This window comes from Phascolarctos cinereus, unplaced genomic scaffold (genome assembly GCF_003287225.1).
Source record: "Phascolarctos cinereus isolate Bilbo 61053 unplaced genomic scaffold, phaCin_HiC Scaffold_7;HRSCAF=346, whole genome shotgun sequence".
NCBI lineage: Eukaryota > Metazoa > Chordata > Mammalia > Diprotodontia > Phascolarctidae > Phascolarctos > Phascolarctos cinereus.
This window is the reverse complement of record NW_027556180.1, coordinates 60,681,951-60,705,795: the sequence shown is the minus strand read 5'-3', so window position 1 is coordinate 60,705,795 and position 23,845 is coordinate 60,681,951. Positions and strand designations below refer to the sequence as shown.

At 37.8% G+C, this 23,845-nt stretch overlaps 1 protein-coding gene across 1 annotated transcript in view; it reads right to left on the bottom strand.

The window, feature by feature from the left end:
• Positions 1 to 23,845, bottom strand: part of DOCK10 (dedicator of cytokinesis 10) — a 364,408-nt gene that overhangs the window by 182,298 nt on the left and 158,265 nt on the right. The window contains 1 exon segment of the mRNA XM_020975484.2: positions 6,282 to 6,371. Within this exon segment, the coding sequence (XP_020831143.1) occupies positions 6,282 to 6,371 (90 nt within the window).

The window sequence follows — 23,845 nt, the reverse complement described above, 5'->3', positions numbered from 1 at the left end:
TTTCTTCTTTACCTCTGCTCCTCTTCTTGGCGACCTCATCCATTCCCATCAATTTAATTACCTCCTTCGTGGAGATGATTCCCCAATCTACATCTTTCTTAAGCTCTAGATTTCCATCCTCAAATGTCTGCTAAACATTTCTGCTTGTATTTCAAACTCAACATGTCTAATACCGACCTCATGACTATCTCTTCTAAACCTTCCCTTTTCCCCAACTTCTTTATTTTTGCTGATGGCAACGCCCTCCTACTAACTGCCTGAATTTGAAATCTTACAGGCTTCTGACTCTTCTTTTTTCCCCTCACATCCACTGAGTTGACTGGCTGCCTCCCATGCCTGAAGAGCCTTCCCTCCTCATCTTCACTTGTTGCTATCTCCTTTGTGAAGCCTTTCCATGCCCTTTCCCAATCACACCAGTTAGACCTGATCTTTCCCAACTTAAACTCCCTTTTGCTTTGCTCTCATCATTGCTCAATTTTATTTACCCTTGTATCATGCTTCTCTGTGTGCCTCTACTGCCCCATGAAATTTTAAGCACCTGTTTTTCCATTTGTGTATTTCCCGCTTCTTGAACAGAGCTTTACAAAAAGTTGGAACTTAAATGTTTGTTGTTTTCTCTTGGTTGTTAAATCTTTGGCCTCTTTCACTTTCACAATTTTCAGTGTCATGCTCTTAACAAAATAGTGATAAATAGGATGAATCAGATTTTGTGCTAACCAGATCATTCTGGGAAAGGCACAACTGATGTCTGGAGTAGCACAATGTTCCCCTTGAGAAACTAATATTGATTTTTGAAGTACACTAAGAGTAATAAAATAGTCACAGGTAAGTGTTTTTGCCTTCTACTTAACTGATGCACATGTAGGGGAGCATGGAATGATAATAGATAAAAGAGAGGGGAAAGATTGGGTTTTTAAAAAATAAATTAACTCCAAAAATAGGTCAACATTGATATGGAAATCAGAGTATTCATTACTGCTGATAAGAAACTCAGGCACTCAAAGAGGGAAAGAGTTGAAAGGGCTGAAATTGTTAAAATCAAGTTTGTGCCTGTTTGCTGCCTAGCAATCATGCCCCTAATGGCTCTTCAGCCTTGTGGTAAGCCCCACCTAGACTCATCTCACACAAGAAAGCAGCAAACTATAACAGAAAGAATATGGGATTTGGAGTCAGAGGACTTGAGTTCAAATCTCAGCCTTGCCATATGTCATCTTTCAAGACTGTGGTGAGTTACTAAATCTTTCTGGGTCCCAGTTCCCTCATCAACAAAATGAGAAAGTTGGACAAGGTTCTTTTAATTCTAGATCCATGACCCTATTTCCCCTATTTCTCCAAAGGTGGTCTAATAAAAGTTCGTTAAATGTAATGGCACTCCACCTTGAAACCCAGGAGCTCTGATAATCCCTAGACTACAGTAAATTTGAATTAGGGCAGGTTTGGGAAATTAGGGGAAAGGAGCAAGGTCAACCAGGATTCATTAGAACATTTGGAGCTGCTTTTATAGAACCCCTCAAAGTCTGAACCCAACTAGAATCACTGAGGATTGCCAAGCTTAGTCCCTAGGGACCCCAGAATTGAAATGGTTTTTGATGGTGAAAGGGTCTACATCTCACCTCTGTATCTTTGCACTGGCTAAAATGAGTAAGAGTTGTTGATTTTTTCTCATGGGTCATTTTTAGCAATCAGGTAAGAAGATGGAATCTTGACCATTCTACTGTTAGGTTAGGCACCAATGCCTAAAGGATGGGCAGAGGTTTTTGCTCATTCATTCAACAAGCATTTATTAAATTTCCCTTGAAGACTCAGTTCAAATGCTACCTTCCATATAAAGCCTTCCTGATCTCTTCTCTCCAAGTTAACTTCAGAATAAATGTGTTGAATAAATCTATATATTTGCATATTTTTTCCTCCATAAGAATATAAGCTCCTTGAGGGCAGAGAATTTCATTTTCTTATTTCTATACCCAGTACCTAACCTATTGTCTGGTACATAGGAAATGCTTAATAACTCTTGTGGATTTATCGACTAAGAAGTTAAAAACCTGGTAGGGGAGACTGTAGGCCCATAAATGGCAAACTAAGAGAGTATGGGAGACATGCCGAGAAAAAGTGAAAATAGACAATTTTCTGGTATATATATATATAGATAGATAGATATAGATATAGATATAGATATAGATTATATATCTATATATATATATATATAAATTTTTTTTTAAAAAGCTACTGCAAATGAAATAACTTTGAATGAAATGAACTCCTCTTAAAAAAGTCAAGTCTGGTCCAAAAATCATAATGGTCAGCACTTATGATGACAGTCAGGCACTTGAGCCTGGGCTAAGGAAGGATTCAAAGAAAGAATATATTTTCCCAAATAAAAAGGAGAGGAAATTGACTTATAAAGCATTTATAAGAAAGTAACAAGGTACCAGGAGTAATCCACAAAACCTGGTTAAGAAGGCTCATGTCAGATCAACTGAATGTCCTGCTTGAGTGAAGTGGCTAATAGATAAGAGTGAAGCAAAATGAGTAAGAGCTTTTGAGTTTGTCTCATGGGACATTTTTATCAATAGGATAAGATGGAATCTTGACTTTCCTACTGTTAGGTTAGACAGAAATTCCAAAAGGATGGGGGTAAGTTTTTATTAATTCATTCAGTAAGCATTTATTAAGTACCTACCATGGTCCAGGCTACAGGGGTGGGGAAACTATGGCCCCAAGGTCACACGTGGCCTTCTAGGTCCTTGGGTGTGGCCTTTTGACTGAGTCCAAGTTTTACAGAACAAATCCTTTTGTTAAGGTGATTTGTTCTGTGAAGTTTGGATTCAGTCAAAGGGCTGGACTTGAGGACCTAGAAGGCCACATGTGATCTCAAGGCCATAGTTTCAGCACCCCTGGTCCAGGCACTGGGATATAAAGACACAAATGAAACAATTCTTGACTTTTGACTTGTAAGGAACATATTTAGGAAGCTTCTATTTGGCCTTGCTTTTAGATCAGCCAATATTCTTATCAATTATTGCTTTTTTAATGTTACCACAATCAAGGATATCCACACAGTTGAGGTATGGAGCAGGAATCCAGCCGGTTCCCAACAACTGTGAAGATGGCCCCATCATTTCTCCCTCATTGATGTTGCCTCTAGTAATCTTGTTAAAAACTCAACTTGCATGGACTTCAGAACCAGTATTTCTAAGATGGCTTTTTAACTACTACAGAACTGGATGTTTTGCCAAAAGAGAGGGCAAGAGAGCCTGGTGAGACCTTTCCAGAGCAGAACGGTACAGCTCTAAACAGTGGAGTACTGGGGTGACTTCCTGGTATCCTCCTGTATTGGTGGCCTTATTAGATGGCTAATAAAATCCATGGCCTTAGACCTTCGTAACAAGTGCACAACATATGCACAAATTTACAAATAGTGAAGATAAATTAGAGATAAAAGTATCTTTGGTTAGATCTAATTTGGAGAATATCAACTTTGCACTGATAAATACTTCAATACTTAGGGTCTAGCTGGTAGCCAACAGTTCTCATAGATGGAACTGAATAAGTGAATTCAGACTATACTAATTCAGTCAATCATTCAATCATAAATCATTCATTAAGTGCTTACTATGTGCCAGGTACTGTGTTAGCCTCTGGAAATATAAGTACAAAGAATAAAATAATTTATATTCACAATGAGCTTACATTCTAATGCAAGAGATAAGTACATGTAGAATACATACACCATGAATATAAAGTTAATGAATATAATGTATACAAAATAGCCCAATGCAAGGTAGTTTTAGGTAGAATGTGGGGCCTGGAGTCAGGAAGACCTAACTTCTAATCCAACCTCAGACACTATCTGTGTGTCCCTGGGCAAATCACTTAATCCTGTTTGCCTCAGTTTCCTCATCTGAAAAATGAGCTGCAGAAAGAAATGGCAAGCAACTGCAGTATCTCTGCCAAGAAAACCCCAAATGGTGTCATGAAGATTTGGACAAAGCTGAAATGACTGAACAACAGCAGTTGGAAGCAGGATAAGGAAAGGATTCATGTTGATAATGTTGCCTGAACTGCATCTTAGAGGAGGAGTGACGCTAACAGGTAGAAATGAGGATGTAGTGCATGCAAGGCATGGAACAGCAATGAAAGATGGAGTGTAGTGTATGAGAAACAGAGAGAAAGCCAGTTTAGCTGGATTACAGACTGTAGGAAGGGAGTAACGTCCAAGGAGGCTGGAAGTGCAGGTCATATAGCTCTTTGAATCCTAAATAGAAGACTTTATATTTTATCCTAAAAACAAAAGGAAACCACTGGAGTTGGTTGGATAGGGCTTAAGGTGGTCAGATCATGCTTAAGGAAAATTGCTTTGGCAGTCATGTGTACGATGGACTGGAGACTTGAAGCAGAAAGAACAATTAGGAAGCTATTGCAATTATCTAGAGAAGAGGTAATTAGGCCCTGAATTAAGATGTTAACTATGTGAGTAGAGAGAAGGGATTTTATGTGTAAGATGTTGTAAAGGTAGAAAAGGCAAGAGTGGGCAATGGATTGGATAAGTAGGGTAAGATAGAGAGAGGCGTTAAGGATAATGCTGGGAAATTATTAATGAGAAGTGGTGCTTTGGACAGAAATGGATACTACCTATTGGAAGAGGTGAGGTTTAGGGGAAAGATAGGGGAAAGTTCAGTTTTAGACACAATGAGGATAGTCAATAGTGTCAAATCTACCTTAGGCTAGACAAAGTTTTGAAAAGCAAAAAAAAAAACCAAACCACATAAATATATAATTTTGAATGTATTATAGAAATATATTCAAAATTTCTAATAATTTTAATAAAAATATATAATTATTGGGAAATGATGTAAATATTAAATATATTAAAATTGGAATACTTTAAATATATTTGATGCATAATTTAATTAAATAATTTTATAGATATAATCTTCATCTTTAAATTAATATTATTTATCTATTATAATTTAATTCAAACTAAATATTTTGAATATGTTTAACTGACTTGAATTTATTCAAATATACTTCATACATGTATTTATACCTATGGAGAAAAAATAATTGAGAAAATAAGCTCTTTTAACAGGGAAAATTTATATTAATTACATGAAAATGGATGCTACTCACAAATAGATCTTCTTAATTCATTAGAAAGGGGCACAGAAACCCTCTACCATCACTTCATGTTACTACTCAAAAGTAATAAACTACTTTTTCTTTGGTTTTTTTTTTGGGGGGGTATGGCAACTGCGGCTAAGTGACTTGCCCAGGGTCACACAGCTAGTAAGTAAGTAAGTATTAAGTGTCTGAGGTCAGATTTGAACGCAGGTCCTCCTGCCTCCAGGGCCAGAGCTCTATTCACTGCACACCATGTAGCTGCCCCATAAACTACTTTTCTTAAGGATACTTCATTATTCAGACTTTTCCATAGTTTAGACCAAATATATCCTATAGCCCAACAGATGGAGCACTGAATTTGTAACCAGAGGACCTGGGTTCAAATCTCAGTTTTGTCACTTCCTATCTCTACATGACCTTGATTCAGTTCGCTACCCTTTCTCTTTAGTTTTCTCACCTCCGAAATGAGGGGGCTGGATTAAACGATCTCTAGGATTCTTTCCAATTTAAAATCTATAATCCTGTGATGTATCACATTGCCAAAAAAGGGCCACATTTGTGAGTTTGTGGAACCACTGATTTAGAGCTTGAAGGGTCTCAGAGACATCTAATCTAACCATATTTTGCACATGAGGAAAGTGAGACCCAGAGAGGAGAATCAATTTCAATTACTTAGCTATAAGACTCTGCCCTCACCCCCACTTATAAATATGAACATTTCAACATTTCTCCAGATTGAGACTTTGAGTCAGGCTGAAAAAAGGTTTGCTTGGAAAAAATTGCCAGTAAATTTAAAAAGGCCCAATAAGATGATGTTATATAAATAAATATAAAGGTAATTTTATATAGTATATAATTTATATTACACAAATATAAATTATATAAGCTAATCTAAATAAATTTAAATTATATAAATTTTTATTATGTAAATTCATATAAAATAAACTTAAACTTTGTAAAATTTATATTATATAATTATAAATGTGATTTTGATATGAGATAGGCTAAAGGATTACTCCTTTAAAAGCATCAGGAAATCACACTGCTTAGAAGTTCCTACCTAATATGAAAAGAGCACTAATTAGGTAACAAATTGTATTGAGAACAGAGTGAGGTGAAAGTTTTCTAAATTAGTGGACAGCTAGCTACTACATAGTTACCTCTTTCACAAATAAGTTTTCTGCTTTGTGTTCAGCATCTTCTGGTACGGTCGAATACAGCGTTTGGATATCCCAAGAAATTGTGGCTGTCTAAAACAGAAAAAAAAATATTAAGATAACTGACCACAAAAATAAGAAAGAAGATCTATCATCTTCCTAACATGAAATGAATTGAACATAAGCATAATAACATAAAAGAATTAAAGGGGTCTAGAGTGCTGGAGTTGGAGTCAGGAAGACCTGAGTTCAAATTTGACCTCAGACACTTTCTAGCTGTGTCATCCTGGGCAAGTCATTTAAACTCTACCTGCCTCATTTTCCTTATCTATAAAATGGGATTAATAAAAGCAGCTACCTCCCAGGATTAATGTGAGGATGGAATGAGATATTTGTAAAGTGCTTTGCAAACCTAAAAGTGCTATATTATTATTATTATTACTAATAAAATTATAAATGTTTTAAATTAGGATATAAACATTTAATTTAATTTATACAAACTACATAAGCTTATGATAGACATATGATACATAATATAGCATACAAATTATATGCACTTATAATATTTGAATGAATATTTAATTTTAAATGTTTAACTTAATATTTGATTTAAAATAGAGATTATAAATATAAAATAATTAACATTATGCAATTATGCATAAAATTATTGTCTTATAAGTATAATTAATGTGTCTTCTTCTTTTCTTCTTCTTCTTCTTCTCTTCTTCTTCTTCTTCTTCTTCTTCTTCTTCTTCTTCTTCTTCTTCTTCTTCTTCTATATGTTTGCTGGGTGTCCACCCAACATGTTAGGAGCCTTTCTTCCTTGAATTGCCTTGATATCTTTGGCATATCAAGAGAGATAATAAACTCAGATTTGGGTAGTAATGAGGCAAGTGGATTATTCATCAGTGAAATCTCAGTTTTGTTACATCACTGGCCCATATCTTTCTTCTCCATCACACACCACTCTCTGATGAAATCTGTTTAACTTCACTATTTATGACAAGTTTTTCTAATGTAACCTGAGTTTCCAGTCAAGTCTGAAGCATTTTGTGTGATACAATCTCATATGACTACATGAAGAACAAAGTTGGTATGAGACTTTGGAAATGAGACATTTTTCATTCCTTCTTTGAGAGAGACTCATGTCATTTCAGAATCTCTTCAGAATAGAAACAGAGAGAAAGACCACTGAAGACATGTAGGAGAAGGTGGCTTTTCAACATGTTCCTGATTTCTAGCTTGCTTCCCTAGAAATTCTAGGGAGTTTTCCCTCAGGTGAGATAATGGCCCCTCTCATGGTTGGGTGTGATCTCATCTCACTCCTATCTAAAAAGATCATTCACTCTGTGTTTTTTAGTACATTCTAATATATATAACTTTTCCGATTTTGCTATTTTCTTGGATAAATCGGTTTACTCATTAGTCACTATATGCGGTAATCTTTTGTAAACTAGTATCTGGTAGGAAGGAATCAAACTGATGAGTTTAAGTTAAGGGTTATCCTCCCTCCCCTTTAAATGATAGCGACCAGGGAAGTTAGCAATGTGTAACCTAAAAATCATGCCCCTTAACCAGATAAATCTGATTCTACTCTGGTAACTCTTTCTCTGAGTAGAACAGAGCAGGCAGTCATAATTATGGACTGTTCTCTTGCTCCTCTACGACCAGGAATTATAGAGTCTCTTGCAGAAGGGTAAGTAAGAATCCTGAGACAGCTATCAATGCCTCCCCTTTGACAGGTCTGTCTAAACATTCAGTACATCCCATGTGGATACACATCTTACATGGGCAGCATATTTCTTATTCTAGAATTCATTCTGAGAGAGAGATACAATTGACTACAGTCTGAATGACCCTGGGCTAAGTCACTTGCTTGTTTATAAAATGAGGGGGCTGAACTTGGTAGATACTTTGAGCTCCAAATCTAGGTTCCTAGGATTCCTAATGAGTGGCGCAAATATAATTTCAGTGGCCCGAGTCAGTGCTTCCCAAAGTTTTTTTTTTCCCTTTTTCTTACAGGAATCCTTTTTTAGATGAAAAAAAAATTCATGGACTCCTTTATTAAAAAAGCTAAGTATAGGAGAAGGAGATGAATACAAGATATTTAGAGGTAGAGATGGCACTGCATTATTCCTTTTATGGAGTCTGACACTCAATCCCCACCTTTCAGCACTATTCCTCCTTGTAATCCTTTGGAAATAAGTGTGTCATGGTGGGATGGAGGATAATGGCAGGGCCTATAATAGTTGCTAGTGACATAGAAAGAAAAAATATAGAAACTTTTTTTTTAAGGTAATTGGGGTTACGTGACTTGCCCAGAGTCACACAGCTAGTAAGTGTCAAGTGTTTGGTCTGAAGTCAGATTTGAACTCAGGTCCTCCTGAGTTCAAGGCCGGTGCTCTATCCACTGCACCACCTAGCTGCCCTGAGAAACTGTTTTAGAAGCAATGTTACACAGCTATTGATTGGTGGGAAGAGGAGTAGTAAGGTGCCATTTGGATTGAAACTGTCTTGCAAACTGGATAGAACTCTAGGTGAGCTAATAATCAGTGACCAATTCGTAAAGCTTCAGAGGCCAAGAAGGAATCATAGTCACTCGTCAGACAAATCGAATATGCGTGAATGTCTCTTGACATCCTCTTCCTACTCAAAGAACAATGAAGTGAGTTCTCTGTGATTTGGGGTTTCTTATTCAGATTTTGAATCATCCATTTTATGCTTTTCTTTTTTAAGGAAGGATGTACAGGAAAGACATGGTGAAAAAACTCATGGCAAAAAATTGTGCTTTTTTTTGGCAGATAATTCCATTCAATGTTTTGATGGGGGAGGAGTCTTAAATAATGTGTAATATATGAGTTTTGGATTCAATGGAAGTTTCTATTATCTAGGCTTTGTCCCCTAGTTAAGACAGATAACAGCTGGGTTGTACTCTTGCTTTCTGGTATGTTAGAAAAATCTCACATTTTTAACAAATATGCAAAGAGCCTGTCTTCTTTACTACCTAAAAGATAAGTACAGACAAAACCTCAGATATGTAGAAAACTCAGGTTCTAGATAGTTGAAGGTTTATCCATTGAAGCAGCAATTTAAAAAACCAAGCATTGTGTAGAAATATTCCTCAAATATATCATATATTTCCTAAATAGAGTGAATAGAATATCATCTAATCTTTTTTGATGACCTCTCAATAAATATCAGTTATAATTCTACACTATAACATAGTGATGTCTATTTTGACTGCCCCTCGGTGTGCCACCCACAACAGCCCCTGTATCTCTTCTAATTTGCTACCTCTTAACTATTATGGTTTTGGGAAGCAGATAAGCAAGAGTGTTAAAACTGCATTCAAAATAGGAGTAAGTTGTCTCTGACTGAATCTGGGGGACTCTCCTCAAAAGAAAAGTGCATGAGCTTAGGTGCACGTTCCTGACGAGATCTCTTTGTGCTCTGAAGAGGCCTTTCATAGGGATCTATCTCTTAGATGGATACATTTGTCAGATATCTGATTTCAGGCCAGGTGATGTGTTACTGCAGTTCAAAATTCAGTTTTCTATTCAGCAAAAGATGGATTTATGACTTTTCAAAGGACACAACTTCAGAAGAGAAAGTATCATAGACAGGAGTGCACCAACGAAATAATCTCGTTTCCTCTGCTTTAAAACCCTTCCCTCTTTCTCTCATTATCTGATTCTCTACAGCCTTGTCCTATTAGAAACCTCTGGACTCTGAGGACGTGAGCCTGTCAGTAAGTTGCATGCAAAGACTGTTCCTATTCAAAAGGCATCTCTTAGATTTGGGAGCTGAAGACCACATCCTCCTTTCTATGGAGCTGCCTCCTTAGATGTACAGTGGCCATGTCTGTTTCAGAATGATTAGTACTTATCAAATATGGTTGAGTTCCTATGCGCTAACAGCCACAGAACAGAGGCACACCCACACATCTGTGCGATGAAGGCCATTCTTTTACTACGCACATGCAATTACTGAGCATTTAATATCTTGCCCAGAACACAAAGGAACCTAAAACAAAGGAACGAGCAATATAAAAGCTTTTATTTTTTTGTGTAGGTAGGGATAGCAGCATTTGCCTCAGCTAAAAGGAAGCCGTGACTTCAGGAATAAGGGTAACATTTTCACAGTTTTTTTAGACTTTTTTAAATAGCCCTCAGAAACGGAGGCAGGAAAAGGTTAAGCCAGCAGAGACATTTGTTAACGGTATTAATAAGATTGCAAAGAATTGCTTTTCTGAGAACTGGATCCTTTCTGACCACTAGAAACTGCCTTGGCCACAAAAGACTTCCTGTTCTGTGCTATAAACCCTTTGGTTGATAATTAAAATGGCTCAGTGGATATAAAACAGGTCATGGGCTGCACTGAAAACTTAAGCCTGGCTCCTTTTTTGGGGATGGAGTTTAGAAGAGAAGGGAGAGAGAGAGAGAGAGAGAGAGAGAGAGAGAGAGAGAGAGAGAGAGAGAGAGAGAGAGAGAGACAGAGAGAGAGAGACAGAGACAGAGACAGACAGAGAGAGGCAGAAAGACAGACAGAAAGATAAAGTCAGATAGACAGAGACAGAAAGAATCACATTTCATTCAGGTAAATGCAGGCTGTTTGCATCTACTTTTGAAATTAATTACACTCCAGACCCTTCCTAGTTGTATCTTGTCAAATTGTGGCCCTCTTCCTCTTGCCCTCAGGTTTGCTTTGAGGGTCTTTGTCACATGCAGTATAAATCTTCTGGTCGAGGTGATTAGGTAAGATTTCATTCCAAACATGTCAGGGCTATTTCTCAGCCGGCCAAATGACCATCATTGCCCATGACAAAAGGCAGTTTGTTCTTCTCCCCTTTTCTTTCTCCTCCACACCAGGGCTTGAGAAGGCCTTCTCTGATACTCCAATCTACATTTGTTTAAAGAGTGAGAGCAAATGATGGTATTTAAAGCTGTCATTCAGGCCTTGCTTGAGAAGCCAAAAAACGGATCAGGAAACTATTTAGGCTCAGATTGTGGCCTCAATTTTGGTCTAAACTTGCTTTTGACAAGCACTCCCAGTTCAGAGGGGCGGATATTTCCTGTTGACAAAGCTACTTAGATGGTCATTTCTAGATGTAGAGTTTGGAAACCTGAGTTTGCAGCCCACATCCCCCTTTGTAACCCTACATAAGCCATTTACCTTCTCCCCACCTCTATTTCTTCACCTATAAAATAGGGCTAAAAATAACACCTTTTCACACAAGGTCATCAGATAACCTATGTAAAGAATATTGAAAGTCTGAAAATTCTGTGTACTTATTAGGCGTCATTAGTGCTATCATTTTATTATGATTTGAGAAGCAGTATGACACAGTGGTCTTGAAGCCAGAAGATCTGGATTCAAGTCTTGACTTCAGAACTTTCTAGCTGGGTGATGGGCAAGTCATTTAATTTCTCTAAGTCTCAACTTCCTCATCTGCAAAATGAGGGGAAGGGAAGAGAGAGAAAGAGAGAGAGAGAGAAAGAAAGTATTTTGCAAAGTGTTATATACATGTCACTGTTATTTAAAAGATGGTACTTTGGAATAACTTGGTGAACACAGAAATGACAAGGAAAAGGAAGCGAAGGGCTACCATTAAATGATCCAAAGACAGGTAATTTGGCCAAGAAATATTCTTCCACTTCTGCCAGGACCTTATTAACAGGATGCCCTTGTGTCCACCTCAGAGGACTGAATGTTGGGAATGTTATTTGATGTCTCAGCTCTGTTCCCCACCAGCTACACTAGACCCTTGCCAAGTCACCTAATCAGTATAAAAGGCTTCTCATTTCCTCACAGACATATGAAGATAATGGAGATTATCATTATCATCATCATCAAAAAAGTCTGGGGTTCTTTGGGAGAAAAGTGGTAGGTTAAGTCAATGAAATCCTAATAAATTGGCATAGTGTTTGGAGTTCCTGAAGTCTAGCCATGTCATATAAGAAAGGTCTATCAAAAGGCTTTCATAATAGGAGGTTTCCTGATTTCATGGGAGAAGAGGCTCCAAGACATTAGGCTGTTGCAAGACTATACTGTAGCATCCTCCTTGGGCTAGCGCATAAATGCCTTCCTATAGGCATGCTCATTTTCATATCTATGATTTTCTTTTTTATTCCTCCAATGGGGAATGTGCTCTTTCCCTTCCCCCAGATGTCTAAATTCTACTTCCTTCCCACCCTTCAAGTTTTACCGTAAGTTTCATTTCTACCCCAACTACTTCAGCCCACATGGAACTCTGAATTCTCTCAAATTTTATCATGCTTTCTCCTTTACTATAACTATTATTTGATTGGGAAGCTAGTGAATAGAGTGTCAGGCCTGAAGTGAGGAATATCTATCTTCCTGAGTTCAAATCTGGCCTTAGACATGTGGCCATGTGACCCTGGGCAAGACACTTTACCTGTTTGCCTCAGTTACCTCATCTGTCAAATGAGATGGAGAAGAAAATGGCGAACCATCCAGTCTCTTTACCAAGAAAATCCCAAATGGGGTCACAAAGCATCAGAAACAACTGAACAACAAAACAATCATTTGATTTTATAATTTCTTTTAGAGCTGGAAGGGACCTAAAGATCATTTAGTTTAACCACATCATTTTATATATTGTGTTGTTCCGTAATTGGAGTGTGTGTGTGTGTGTGTGTGTGTGTGTGTGTGTGTGTGTGTGTGTGTGTGTATCTGAAGGGATAGGACTACATTCAATATTTATTTTGCATCTTCACAGTATGCACCAATGTCAGATACATAGGTGGTACTCAACAAATACTTTAGATTGTAAGCTCCCTGAAAGTAAGGATTGTTTAAGTTACCATCTTTTGGTTCCTTATGTCTAGTATACTTCTTGAAACAGAGTAAGAACTTAATATTTTGTTGAATTGTTAAAATAGGCACTTTGAAGTGGTCTATAAAAGAATTTCATCTTCACTAAGTCCTTTTACTTCAACCTAGTGCTAATTTTCAAATGGCTATATGGATGAATTAAAGAAAAAAATAGTTTCAAATTGCCCAACTTGTTCTTAGAAGATAGATATACCTACTTTGGAAGTATATTGTCAAATGGATTTTGTTTATAGCTAGAGCTCTGGCTCTGCCGCTTTCTAGTTATTTCATTATAGACAAATCACTTACCAATCTCTGGGTATCAGTTTGCTCAACTGTAAAATGAGAAGTTTAGATTTCACGATCTTTGAGGTCCCTTACAGACCACTGAGTATCCTATGATACTATCTTACTCTGACCATGTTCTAGTGGACACGGCCTATAATACAAAACAGCTTAAGCATCGTCAAAATCTTCTAAGTGATCACTTGGTATAATTCTCTCTTCAAGAAATTAACTGGATCAAGATGAACATCTTTGCAAAATATTTTTAATAATGTTAACATCTATGAGCTAAGTAAATCTTTAAAGCTTGTTTTTCAGCTGTAGAAGTAGAAACATCAGAAAGAAACTCAACTCTATAATAATATACCATGAATCAACAGGAAAAGCAGGAGCAGGGGAGCCCCAGGAACATTTTGCTCTACTGGTTAAAAATGAAGTCATTCTCCTTCCTCCTATAAAATGACTCAGGAATCTCAATTCTAGAATTCCCCTTTACTGCTTAGTTTTAACAACCCAAATTTGTCTCTGTTATTTTATCACGTCAGTAATTCAACTAGTCTCAATATCAAGCCAAATGAAAGTTATAGTTATACCAAATAGTAGAATCTTAGGTCTGACCAGGTATAGAAAATGCTTAGTTATATATTGCAGAAAGTCCATAAATCAGCCAGTATTTCGGCAGAATGGTATGACTTTTCCATATTCGAAGAGGACAGTATTGACACTGTCCAGAGGGAGTTGATATGTGACCAGTAGTTCTTTCCGTAGTCCATACCTTCATTAAATCTCTAGCAACAGCTAAAATCTACAAATCTGGTAAGCTTGGCATCTTTATTTTTTAAGGGGCTCACTATCATCCTGGTTCCTTTGTTCACCATTTAATTCATTGTATTTATAGCCCCAGCCCAAAGAACAAATACCTGGCACATTGTTAATGATTAAGATGTTTACATAAGATGGCTATAAGGGCAGGTTCTGGAGTTGAGTACGAAGGCACAGCATTGCCCTATAAAAATGATGTCAGGAATACTAAAGCTCCTCATTGCCTGAGAATGGTAAGGAAAGTTAAGGACAACAAAAAGCTGTTTGTTGGCTTTTAAATTATGTTGGAAAAAAAGGGGAAGATCAAAGAAAGATATGTCTGCTGTTTGGCATCAATAGGATGACGATAACTGATAATGGAGTGGGGAAAGGAACAAGCATTTATTAAGCACCTACTATGTGCCAGGCACTGTGGTAAGCTTTTTACAAGTATTATCTCATTTGGTCCTCAAAATAACCCTGGGAGACTAATTTCACAGTTCAGGAATCTGAGGTAGGGAGTGGTTAAGTGACTTGCCCAGGGTCACATAGCTAGGAAGTCTAAGCTCAAATTTGAACTCAGATCTTCTTGACTCCCCATTCAATGCTCTATCCCCTGTACCAACTAGGCTAACCGACTCAAATTTTGTTCTCCTTTTGTTTTTTTTCTGGCAAGAAGGATAATCTTTGGATTAGAAACAAAACAAAAATGGCTAATAGGGACTTGAAATCCCCAAATAAGTAGAGTGATAGCAAGGGAACATTTGGTTTCCCTTCAAGACCCAGAGCCAGATGAACCATATCCAGGGGATGAAAAGATCTAGCAAATGTGACTGCTGAGCCTCTCTCAGTGATCACTGAAAAAGATTATGGAGACTGTAGGAGTGCTATAGAAGGGAAATCTGTCCAGTTTTCAAATAAGGGAAAGTGTTGACTCTGCAGCTGTCGGGGAGTTTGATGTTGATTCTTGGCAAAATTCTAAAATGTGTCATTAAAGGCACGGATATTGAGCATCTAAAAAGGAATTGGCCATTATAAAGATTCAGCATGGCTTTGAGAAGAACAGGACAAAATAGTCTAACTTTTGTCCTCTTTTGATGGTTACTAGCCTATTGAAAAAAATTACTTAGGTTTCATCAGTTGGACAGTCTTCATTCCGATGGATGAAATGGAGAGATGTAGACTAGCTGACAATAGTGACACAGGTTAAAATTTTGTTTAATATCTGTATCCCTGGAGTCAAAATGAATGGTTCAATGTTAACTTGGAAGGTATTATCTACTGGTATGATCCAGGGATGTATGCTTGGTGCTATGTTGGTTGACAACTTTATCACCTAGAAAGACATCATTGACCTGCCTATCAAGCTAAAAATGACCCAAAACTAGGAGAGATGGCAACCATTTTGGAAGGCAGAGTCAAAATTCTCCAAAGATCTTAACAGGTCCAAACCTTGGGCCAATCTAGTGTGACACAATTTGATAGGGCTAAATGCATGTTCTTACACTTGAGTAAACAAATAGCTTCATAAGTAAAAGATGGGGAAAGTCTGGCTAACCAGCAATTGTATGAAAAAATATCTGGGGGCTCTAGTCAATTGCAAGTTTGATATGGGTCTACAGTTTTGGGTGCCAAGCTAATGTGATCTTAAACTACAGACAGAAAACCACAGGGTCCAGGATTGTCCCAATGTAATTTGCTCCAGTCAAATCCCGCCTGGGGTATTGTATTCAATTCTTTTTTTTTTCCTGGATAATTTAAGAATTTTATTAATAAGGCCAGCAGGTTGTTTACTATTATTATTATCTTGTGAGGCAATCAGTGTTAAATGACTTGTCCAGGGTCACACAGCTGGTAAGTGTCAAGTGTCCGAGGCCGGATTTGATCTCAGGTCCTCCTGACTCCAGGACCGGTTCTCTATCCTCTGAGCACCTAGCTGTCTCAAGGTCAGCAGGTTATTAACAACAGGATGGCCATCGGGCTGTCTTTCTTAGGCCAAAGACCCCTAATGGTGATGGGGTCTCAGTTTATATGCCCTTTGAAGAGATGTTCCTGAGGGATGCCTAATTCTCTCTGATTGGTTAATCAAATGGAAGGTGGGCTATCTTGGGGTATGTGCCTTAGGTCACTCAAATTTCAATCAAAGAGACATCACTTTCCATATCACCTATCTTGATAATATGGAGAATAAACATTTTCCCAGGACCTATCTGAGCAAACACAATGAACAGGAGTACACCCATTAGCCTGAACTTGGAATGTCTTTTACTGTCTGATTAGACCTTGGCCTGGGTAAATCTCTAAGAGAAATTTCCCACACTGGCTGATTTCTGGATGACGGAGTAGAAAAGGGGAAAAACCTTGGTCCTAATAACAACAATTAGTTATTAAATATAAGAGAGGAATATTCATTTCTCACATTTCCCCATCTGATTCTAATTGAGAGACAAAGTCTCTTCAATGAATCACTAAATGATATTACAAAAACTTCATCAAGGGTTCTTAACTATGGGGCTTATGATGAGTAACACTGTGAGGGAAAAAAAAAGAGAGAAATTGATTGATGCATTGACAAAACCAATGGGGGCAGTCTGCTTTAATAAGTAGACCTTACATATAAAAGACGCAAAGGTAAAAAGTAAACATTGTCCATTTAAGGCTCAGAAATCTCATCTCATACAATTGTCTGATTCTCAAGACTACTCCATCTGATACAGCTCTCTGGTCTGAGTGTGTTCTCAGAGCAGTTTCCAGTTGACTGGCTTCTTAGACTCAGGTCACTTGCAGAGATCCTCTTTCTTTGCTAAAAATCTTCTACAAAATTGGCCTTAACACAATTTTTAATTACTTTGCCAATAACCAGGTCAAATAATGAAAGTTAACTCAACCCTTATGTCTCTATTATTTAGGTTAACTCTACAATTTTAGGTTAATTGTGTTCAATTCTTGGCATCACATTTTAGAAAGGCCATTAATAGGCTTGACGTCATCCAGAGAAAGGTAAGAGATCATTCCATAAGAGAATAGATTCAAGGAACTGAGAATATTTAACCTAGAGAAGACTTAAGGGCCAAGCAGCTTTCTTTAAATACAAAGTGTCCCAAAAGTCTTAATGCAGTTTTGTTTTAATAGTTTTTAAAGCTTTTAACTTTTAAGCTATTAAAGCTCAAAACCACACTAAAACTTTTGGGACACCCTGTCTCTGAGGTGCTACAATGTGGAAGAGGAATTTTCTTTTTTCTGACTGGCTCAGGAATTAAAAGCAATGGATAGAAGTGGAAGAGACACGAGTTTTAGCTTGACCCAAGGATAAACCTTTCAATAATTAGTAATTCAAAAATGAAATAAACTGCTTTGGGAACTTCTTGGTTCCCCTTTACCTGAAGGCCATCAAGTGAGCTCACTAGTTGGATATGTCGTCAAGGGTTTCCTTGGTCAGGTGTGGGTTGGAATATATAGCCTCTGCAGTCTTGAGTCTTGGACATTGTGAACACTAAGTACTTTTGAAAAGTACTTAAGTACTTTCCCTTTGGCACTGCCTATTTCAAATGTCCATTTGTGCTATATCAGCCACCTTTGCAAAACGACTTGAGTATTTGGTTGCCACCGATTTTCTGTTATCAACAACTTCAAAAAGAAAGGTAAGAAAGCAAACTGAAAATAGTGTGTTTACTGGTTTTTTTTCACTGTTCTTTATGACCAAATCCTACTGGGAGAGTTTTTGCATAGCAATGTCAGTCAAGTGCTCCCAGCATCATAATAGAAATAGAGCTTAGACTATACTGTGTCAGAGCAGAATAATATTTTCGGTGTAATAGAGCACAAATGAAGTGAACAAGATTCTGACCTTTCTCACTCATCTTCCTTAAAAAAGACACTATCAATAGACTAAAGGATGACCATCCTGATTTCATACCCCTAAATCTACTTACTCCCTCTTGGTTTAGTCTGTTGGGTATGAATTCATTCAACCAATTAATTAAGTCCTCACTCTATAAAGATTACTGTGTTTGGTGCTAGGGGAGATATAAATTTTAAAGGGATGGATAATGAACATCCAGAAAAGGAAACAATGAGTGTAAAGTGAGAGCATGGACCTGTCCTCATGGAGCTTACAATCTAATTGAAGGATAGACAAATATAAAACATCAGAACCACAAAGTCCTAGGACCAGAAGGAACCACTCAAGCCATCTAGTCCAATAACACCTGAACAAGAATTCTCTACACAGTACGAATGAATGAAAACACATTTATTTAGCATCTACTATTATTAGGCACTGAACAATATGGTCTACAAGTGATTGTTCAGATTTTGCTTACTGATCACCGGGATGAAAGGAGACCCTTTTACCTCCCCTACTAGGCCATTCCTCTTGTTGATGGCTTCACTCTTTAGGAAGTTTTCCTTTTTGTAAGGGTGAAGTCAAAAGTCACTCTTACGTTGACACCAAGCCTCAAATTTGCCTTTTTCCAATATCCACCCATTTTTCCAGGCCTGCCTTCTAGAGTTGAGCAGAACAAGTTTGTCCTTAGAGTACAAAAGTTTCCAATAGTTAGTTATCCAAACTATGACCATGATGACCACCGTGGGACAACCTCAACATGGATAAACCCCAATACGAAATACCACGTGCCAAAAATGAAAGTTTCTCCATTAATTCACCAAGCCCTTCAGTAATGGAGGAGAGCAGAATTACATCATCTTTCACTCTTTAACAAAGTCACAATTGAGGATGACACATAAGGGATCTAGAAGCTGGGAAATATACTGTGATTCACTCACTCTGCTCTTAGGAGACTACTGGTCAATCAATGAATATTAAGTGCCTGGTATGTGAAAGGCTCTATGCTAAGTGTTGGGAATACAAAAGAGGCAAAAAGTTCCTGCCCTCAAGAAGATTACAGTCTACTAGGGGAAACTACATGCAAACAAATATATACAAAGAAGGCTACATACAGGATAAATAGGAAATAATTAATAGAGGAAGGCATTGGAATTAAGTGGGGTTGGGAAAGGCTTCCTGTAGAAGATGAAATTTTACTTGGGAATTAAAGGAAGCCAGGGAAGACTAAAATTATCAAAGGATCAAAGATTATCCCTAAAACAGCAACTTAAGAGAATGTTAATGTCAGCACTCTTGATGTGCTCATCCAGGATTGTGGTAGTAGACACATTTAAATTGTTCATATACACAGCACAAAGTCTCTGATTCTTAAAGCAATACAATCATTTTACTTTCTTTGTCCCCATTAGTTTATAAAAATAACTTAAATTAACCTCGTGCTTTTGCATTCAGTCCTCTGGCATCATTACTGTGCTTCTGAGTCCCATGTTGCTTAGTATAATTCCATTTTCTTTGTGAGCTCTAAAGACATATTGATTAAACAAATGAATCAATGAGTTAAGGCCTGCTCTATGGTATTGCTGTTCAGTAACTGAAAGTAGTCATCATGGTAATTATAGAATCAGGCAGTTCTCCAACTTATAGGTTGGAGACCAGATTCACAAAAACATTCACAGGGAGCAGAGAAATGGCAGTTTCTGCCACAGGAGATTGGAGCAGCCCCATATATGACCATCTAGCTATTGCCTTCTACTACAGATGGGTATAGATTTCCCAGATGTTGTGGACCATACTCTTGGAAAGGAATTATGCTCTCCCATGACCTACCAGGCAGGTGGCACATTAGATAGAGCACTGGGCCTGAAGTCAGGAAAACCTGGGTTCAAATTTGGCCTCAGACACCTACCAGCCGCGTGGCCCTGGGCAGGTCAGCCTCTGTTCGCCTGTTTCCTCAACTGTAAAATGGGGATAATAATAGAACCTACCTCCCAAGGTTCTAGTGAGGATAAAATGAGATAATATTTGTAAAATGCTTAATGCAGTACCTAATAAATGGTGTTACATAAATGCTAGCTATTATTATTATTATTAATTATTACTTCTCTAGTCAGTTCTTGCAGGATGGACATGTAACAAGAGGCACTGACAGCCAGGCCAAGCAGCTTTCTGTCAGTTAATTAATTAGCATTTACTATGTGCCTGCTCTGTGCCAGGCAGTCAGACTGGACTAGTGGATTGCAAAGAGAGGTCAAGAAATGGCTTCTCCTCAGACTATAAATTCATTCTATTTATAGAAAGTCAGGAGAGATGAATAGGAAGATTTCTTACAAAGCAAAACTTTGTAGCTAATAAATGCTCAAAGCCATCTTTTTGTTTTCAGTTGACTAATCCGAGTTAAGGTTTGACCTGTATGTGGTACAGGGTTTTTTAAAATGATAGATATGTGATAACAATTAGATATGAATTCAAAACGATAGAATTAGAGAGCAAATATTAACAGCGTATTTAACCCTTCAAATTCATTTTAACCCTCAATTCATTTATTAAACCCTTTAATTCATTTATTTAACCCTTCAATGTTTGTAAAACACTTTACATGTATTTGTAAATACATGAGCTTTGATACTTTGAGCTTTACAACAACCTCATGAAGGAGGTGCCATTATTATCTCCATTTGATAGGTGAGAAAATGGACACAGAGAGGTTTTTTGACTTGCATACGGTCGAACTGCCAGTTAAGTGTCTGAGGTAGGATTTGAATTCAGATCTTCTTGACTCCAGGTTCAGTGTTCTATCTACTGCCCCACAAAACCTATCCTAAAATACATACACTACAGTCTATGCACAGTGCAGGTATTAGGATGCCTGTGTGGGAGAAATGATCATAACAGCTTACATGAACATTGTGCCGTGAGGTTTACAAATGGGTTGCCTCAGTAGAAGATAATAAGTCTTATGAAGAAAGGGACTGTTTTCTTCTTGTCTTGGTGTTCTCATTGTTCAGCACACCACCTGGCATATAGTAGGTACGTGAAAGGGGCAGCTAGATGGCACAGTGGATAGAATGTCCGGCCTGAAAGTCAGGAAGATTCATCTTCCTGAGTTCAAATCCAGCCTCAAATACTTACTAGCTGGGTGACCCTGGGCAAGTCACTTAAACCCTATTTGCCTCAGTTTTCTCATCTGTAAAATGAATTAGAGAAGGAAATGTCAAACCACTCCATTATCTTGGCCAAGAAAATCAAATTGGGTCATAAAGAGTTGGACATGATGGGGGTGGGGCAGCTAGATGGCCCAGTGGATAGAGCACTGGCCCTGGATTCAGGAAAATCTGAGTTCAAATCTGTCCTCAGACATTTGACACTTTCTAGCTGTGTGACCCTGTGCAAGTCACTTCACCCCACTGCCTTGCAAAAAAAAAAGAGTCAGACATGACTGAAATAACTGAATTACAACAAAGTGCTTAGTAAATGCTTGTGAACTGATTGAACAACACCAGGAAGGAGGCAGCATAAGTATAATTAACCCTATTTTACAGATGAGGAAATAGGTAAAGAGAAATTAATTGACTTGCTCAGTCAGTCACCCCATCAGAAAGTAAGCAGTAAATTTCTATGGTAATCAGTCAAAAGGGGTGATGCGGCCAGTTCTTCAGAACTATGTAAAAGAGCCTAGCAAGTGTCAGAGATGGGAATTCAATTCAATTTGATTCTTTGTGCACTGAGGTGCACTTAATTTTAAATATTACAAGTACATTAATTAGAAAAAGAAAACCCAGTAGTGTCCTCTGGCATAGTTTATTCCAACTTAATGAGGGATGAAAGAATGCTTCCTAGTTGTGCTTGCCTTCTCATGGCAGTTTGAATGCCATCCCTGCCCCTCATAACCTGAGGGTATGATTTTGGGTCACTTAAGTTACTTAACTTTTCTGGGTCTCAGTTGCCATATCTGTCAAATGGGGACATTTGGATTGGACAGGATGACCTCTGACATGTTTCCAAATCTCAGTCTGAGGTCCCATGATCCTATTATCTTTATCGGTTTCCTTTTCCTTTTAGGTACAGAAATAGGATTTTCGGGTTTATCAGATACTGGGCTAAGCTAAATAGAAGAAAGGAAACATTTCCTCTGTTTGCATAGTTTTGTTCGGGCTTGGTTTTGCTTTTGAGAGAAAGGAGCTGCTCTGGAAGACTGACTTTTTTTTTTGGTCGCAGAAATGAAAACGAGGATGTGGGGAGAGAGTTAAGTATGTTAAACCTTGTATTTAGAGTTCAAGTACTACATATTTTGGTTAAACTAAGGAAGTGCATTTCAGCTTGCGATAAGCCCCAAACTGTGCCAAACCCAAATGTGCAGGACGGTATAATATGCAGCACACAGAGTAGGTTTTTGGGGGTTTAGGAGAGCACCTAAATACCTTTCGTATTTATCTGTCTGCTAGAGTGATGGAAGAAGAAGAAAGAGGCTGGGGTCCTGGACCCAGTTCTGTTACTAACTAGCTTTCTGACCTCGGGGCAAGTCAATTTCCTGCTCTGGGCCTTAATTTCCTTACCGGTAAAATGGAGGTGGAGGAGACTGGAACAGATGAGCTCTAAGGACTCTTCCAAATCTAAATGAACTGCCAACTTGTTTAATTTATTTTTTTATCCCATGTTACAACTTAATCTTAGTTTTTCTTTTCTTTTCCTCTTTCAAAGGTATTAAGAGCATCCAAACATGTAATTACAGTCTTACAGGGAATTCCCAGTATGTAAACTTCCTCTGAAGATGGACAATGTCACCAAAATTTATGGTTTTGGGGAATTGCCTAGGGGTCCTGAGCAGCTTGTCCTTGGTCACCCAATGAGTGTGTGAATCTGAAATCTGAAACTGGGGTCTCCTTGATTTCAGGGAGGGCTCTCTACCCACTGGACCTGGCTGCCTCTTCCTAGTTAATCCGAAAAATAATGGAAGCGAGGGACATCTGACATTAAGATTTGAGCCAAATACATGGGGAGAATCAAGAACTGAAGTAGTTTAGGCTGGTAGTCTGGTCAGTGGTTACAGTAGTTTGGGCTAACATACAAAGGTATCAAGTGGGTGGGAATATCTCCATGACGCAATCACATTTGTTATTTGAGAGAAGGTTGCCAAGTAAAGAATAGGTTTCTGCAGGATTTAATAGGATTCAGAGCTCAAAGAAAGTTTAGCAATTAGCTTGTCTAACCACTTCATTTTATTCAGTGAAGACCCATAAAACATTCAGCAACTTATCCAAATAGAGATGAGATAGAACCCTAGGCCACGGATTCAAAATCCAGGGCTCTTTTCTACTTTATTCTAAATTCGCTGAGTCACTTGACTTGTGTAGTATAATATTTAGAGTGGTAGCTTTTGAGTCAGAGGATTTGGGTTTGAACCCTGGCCCTGACAGTTGTGTGAAAAAGTCCAGTGTTTTGAGCTGCAGTTTACTTTCACTTGGAAAAATGAAGGAATTAGATAAGATGATCTCCAAGGCCTCTTTCAGCTCAACATCTATGATTCCAATGTAAACCTTCATTCCCCACACTCTTTTAGGAAGAAGCATAAAAAATGGGCTGCCAAAATGCTCCTATAAAGCTAGCCTTCACTACCCTTAGAAATAATTTGGAATATTATTCATTTCCCCAAATCTGGCTCATTTTCATTTTTGTATCTTTATTTTTGTGTCTTATGCAGACTACTCACTTTTCTAACCAAATCCAACCATAAGTTTTCTGGATCAGGCAATACTGTATTAAACACAGCACTCTGAAACTCAATCAGGATTTAATGCTTTGA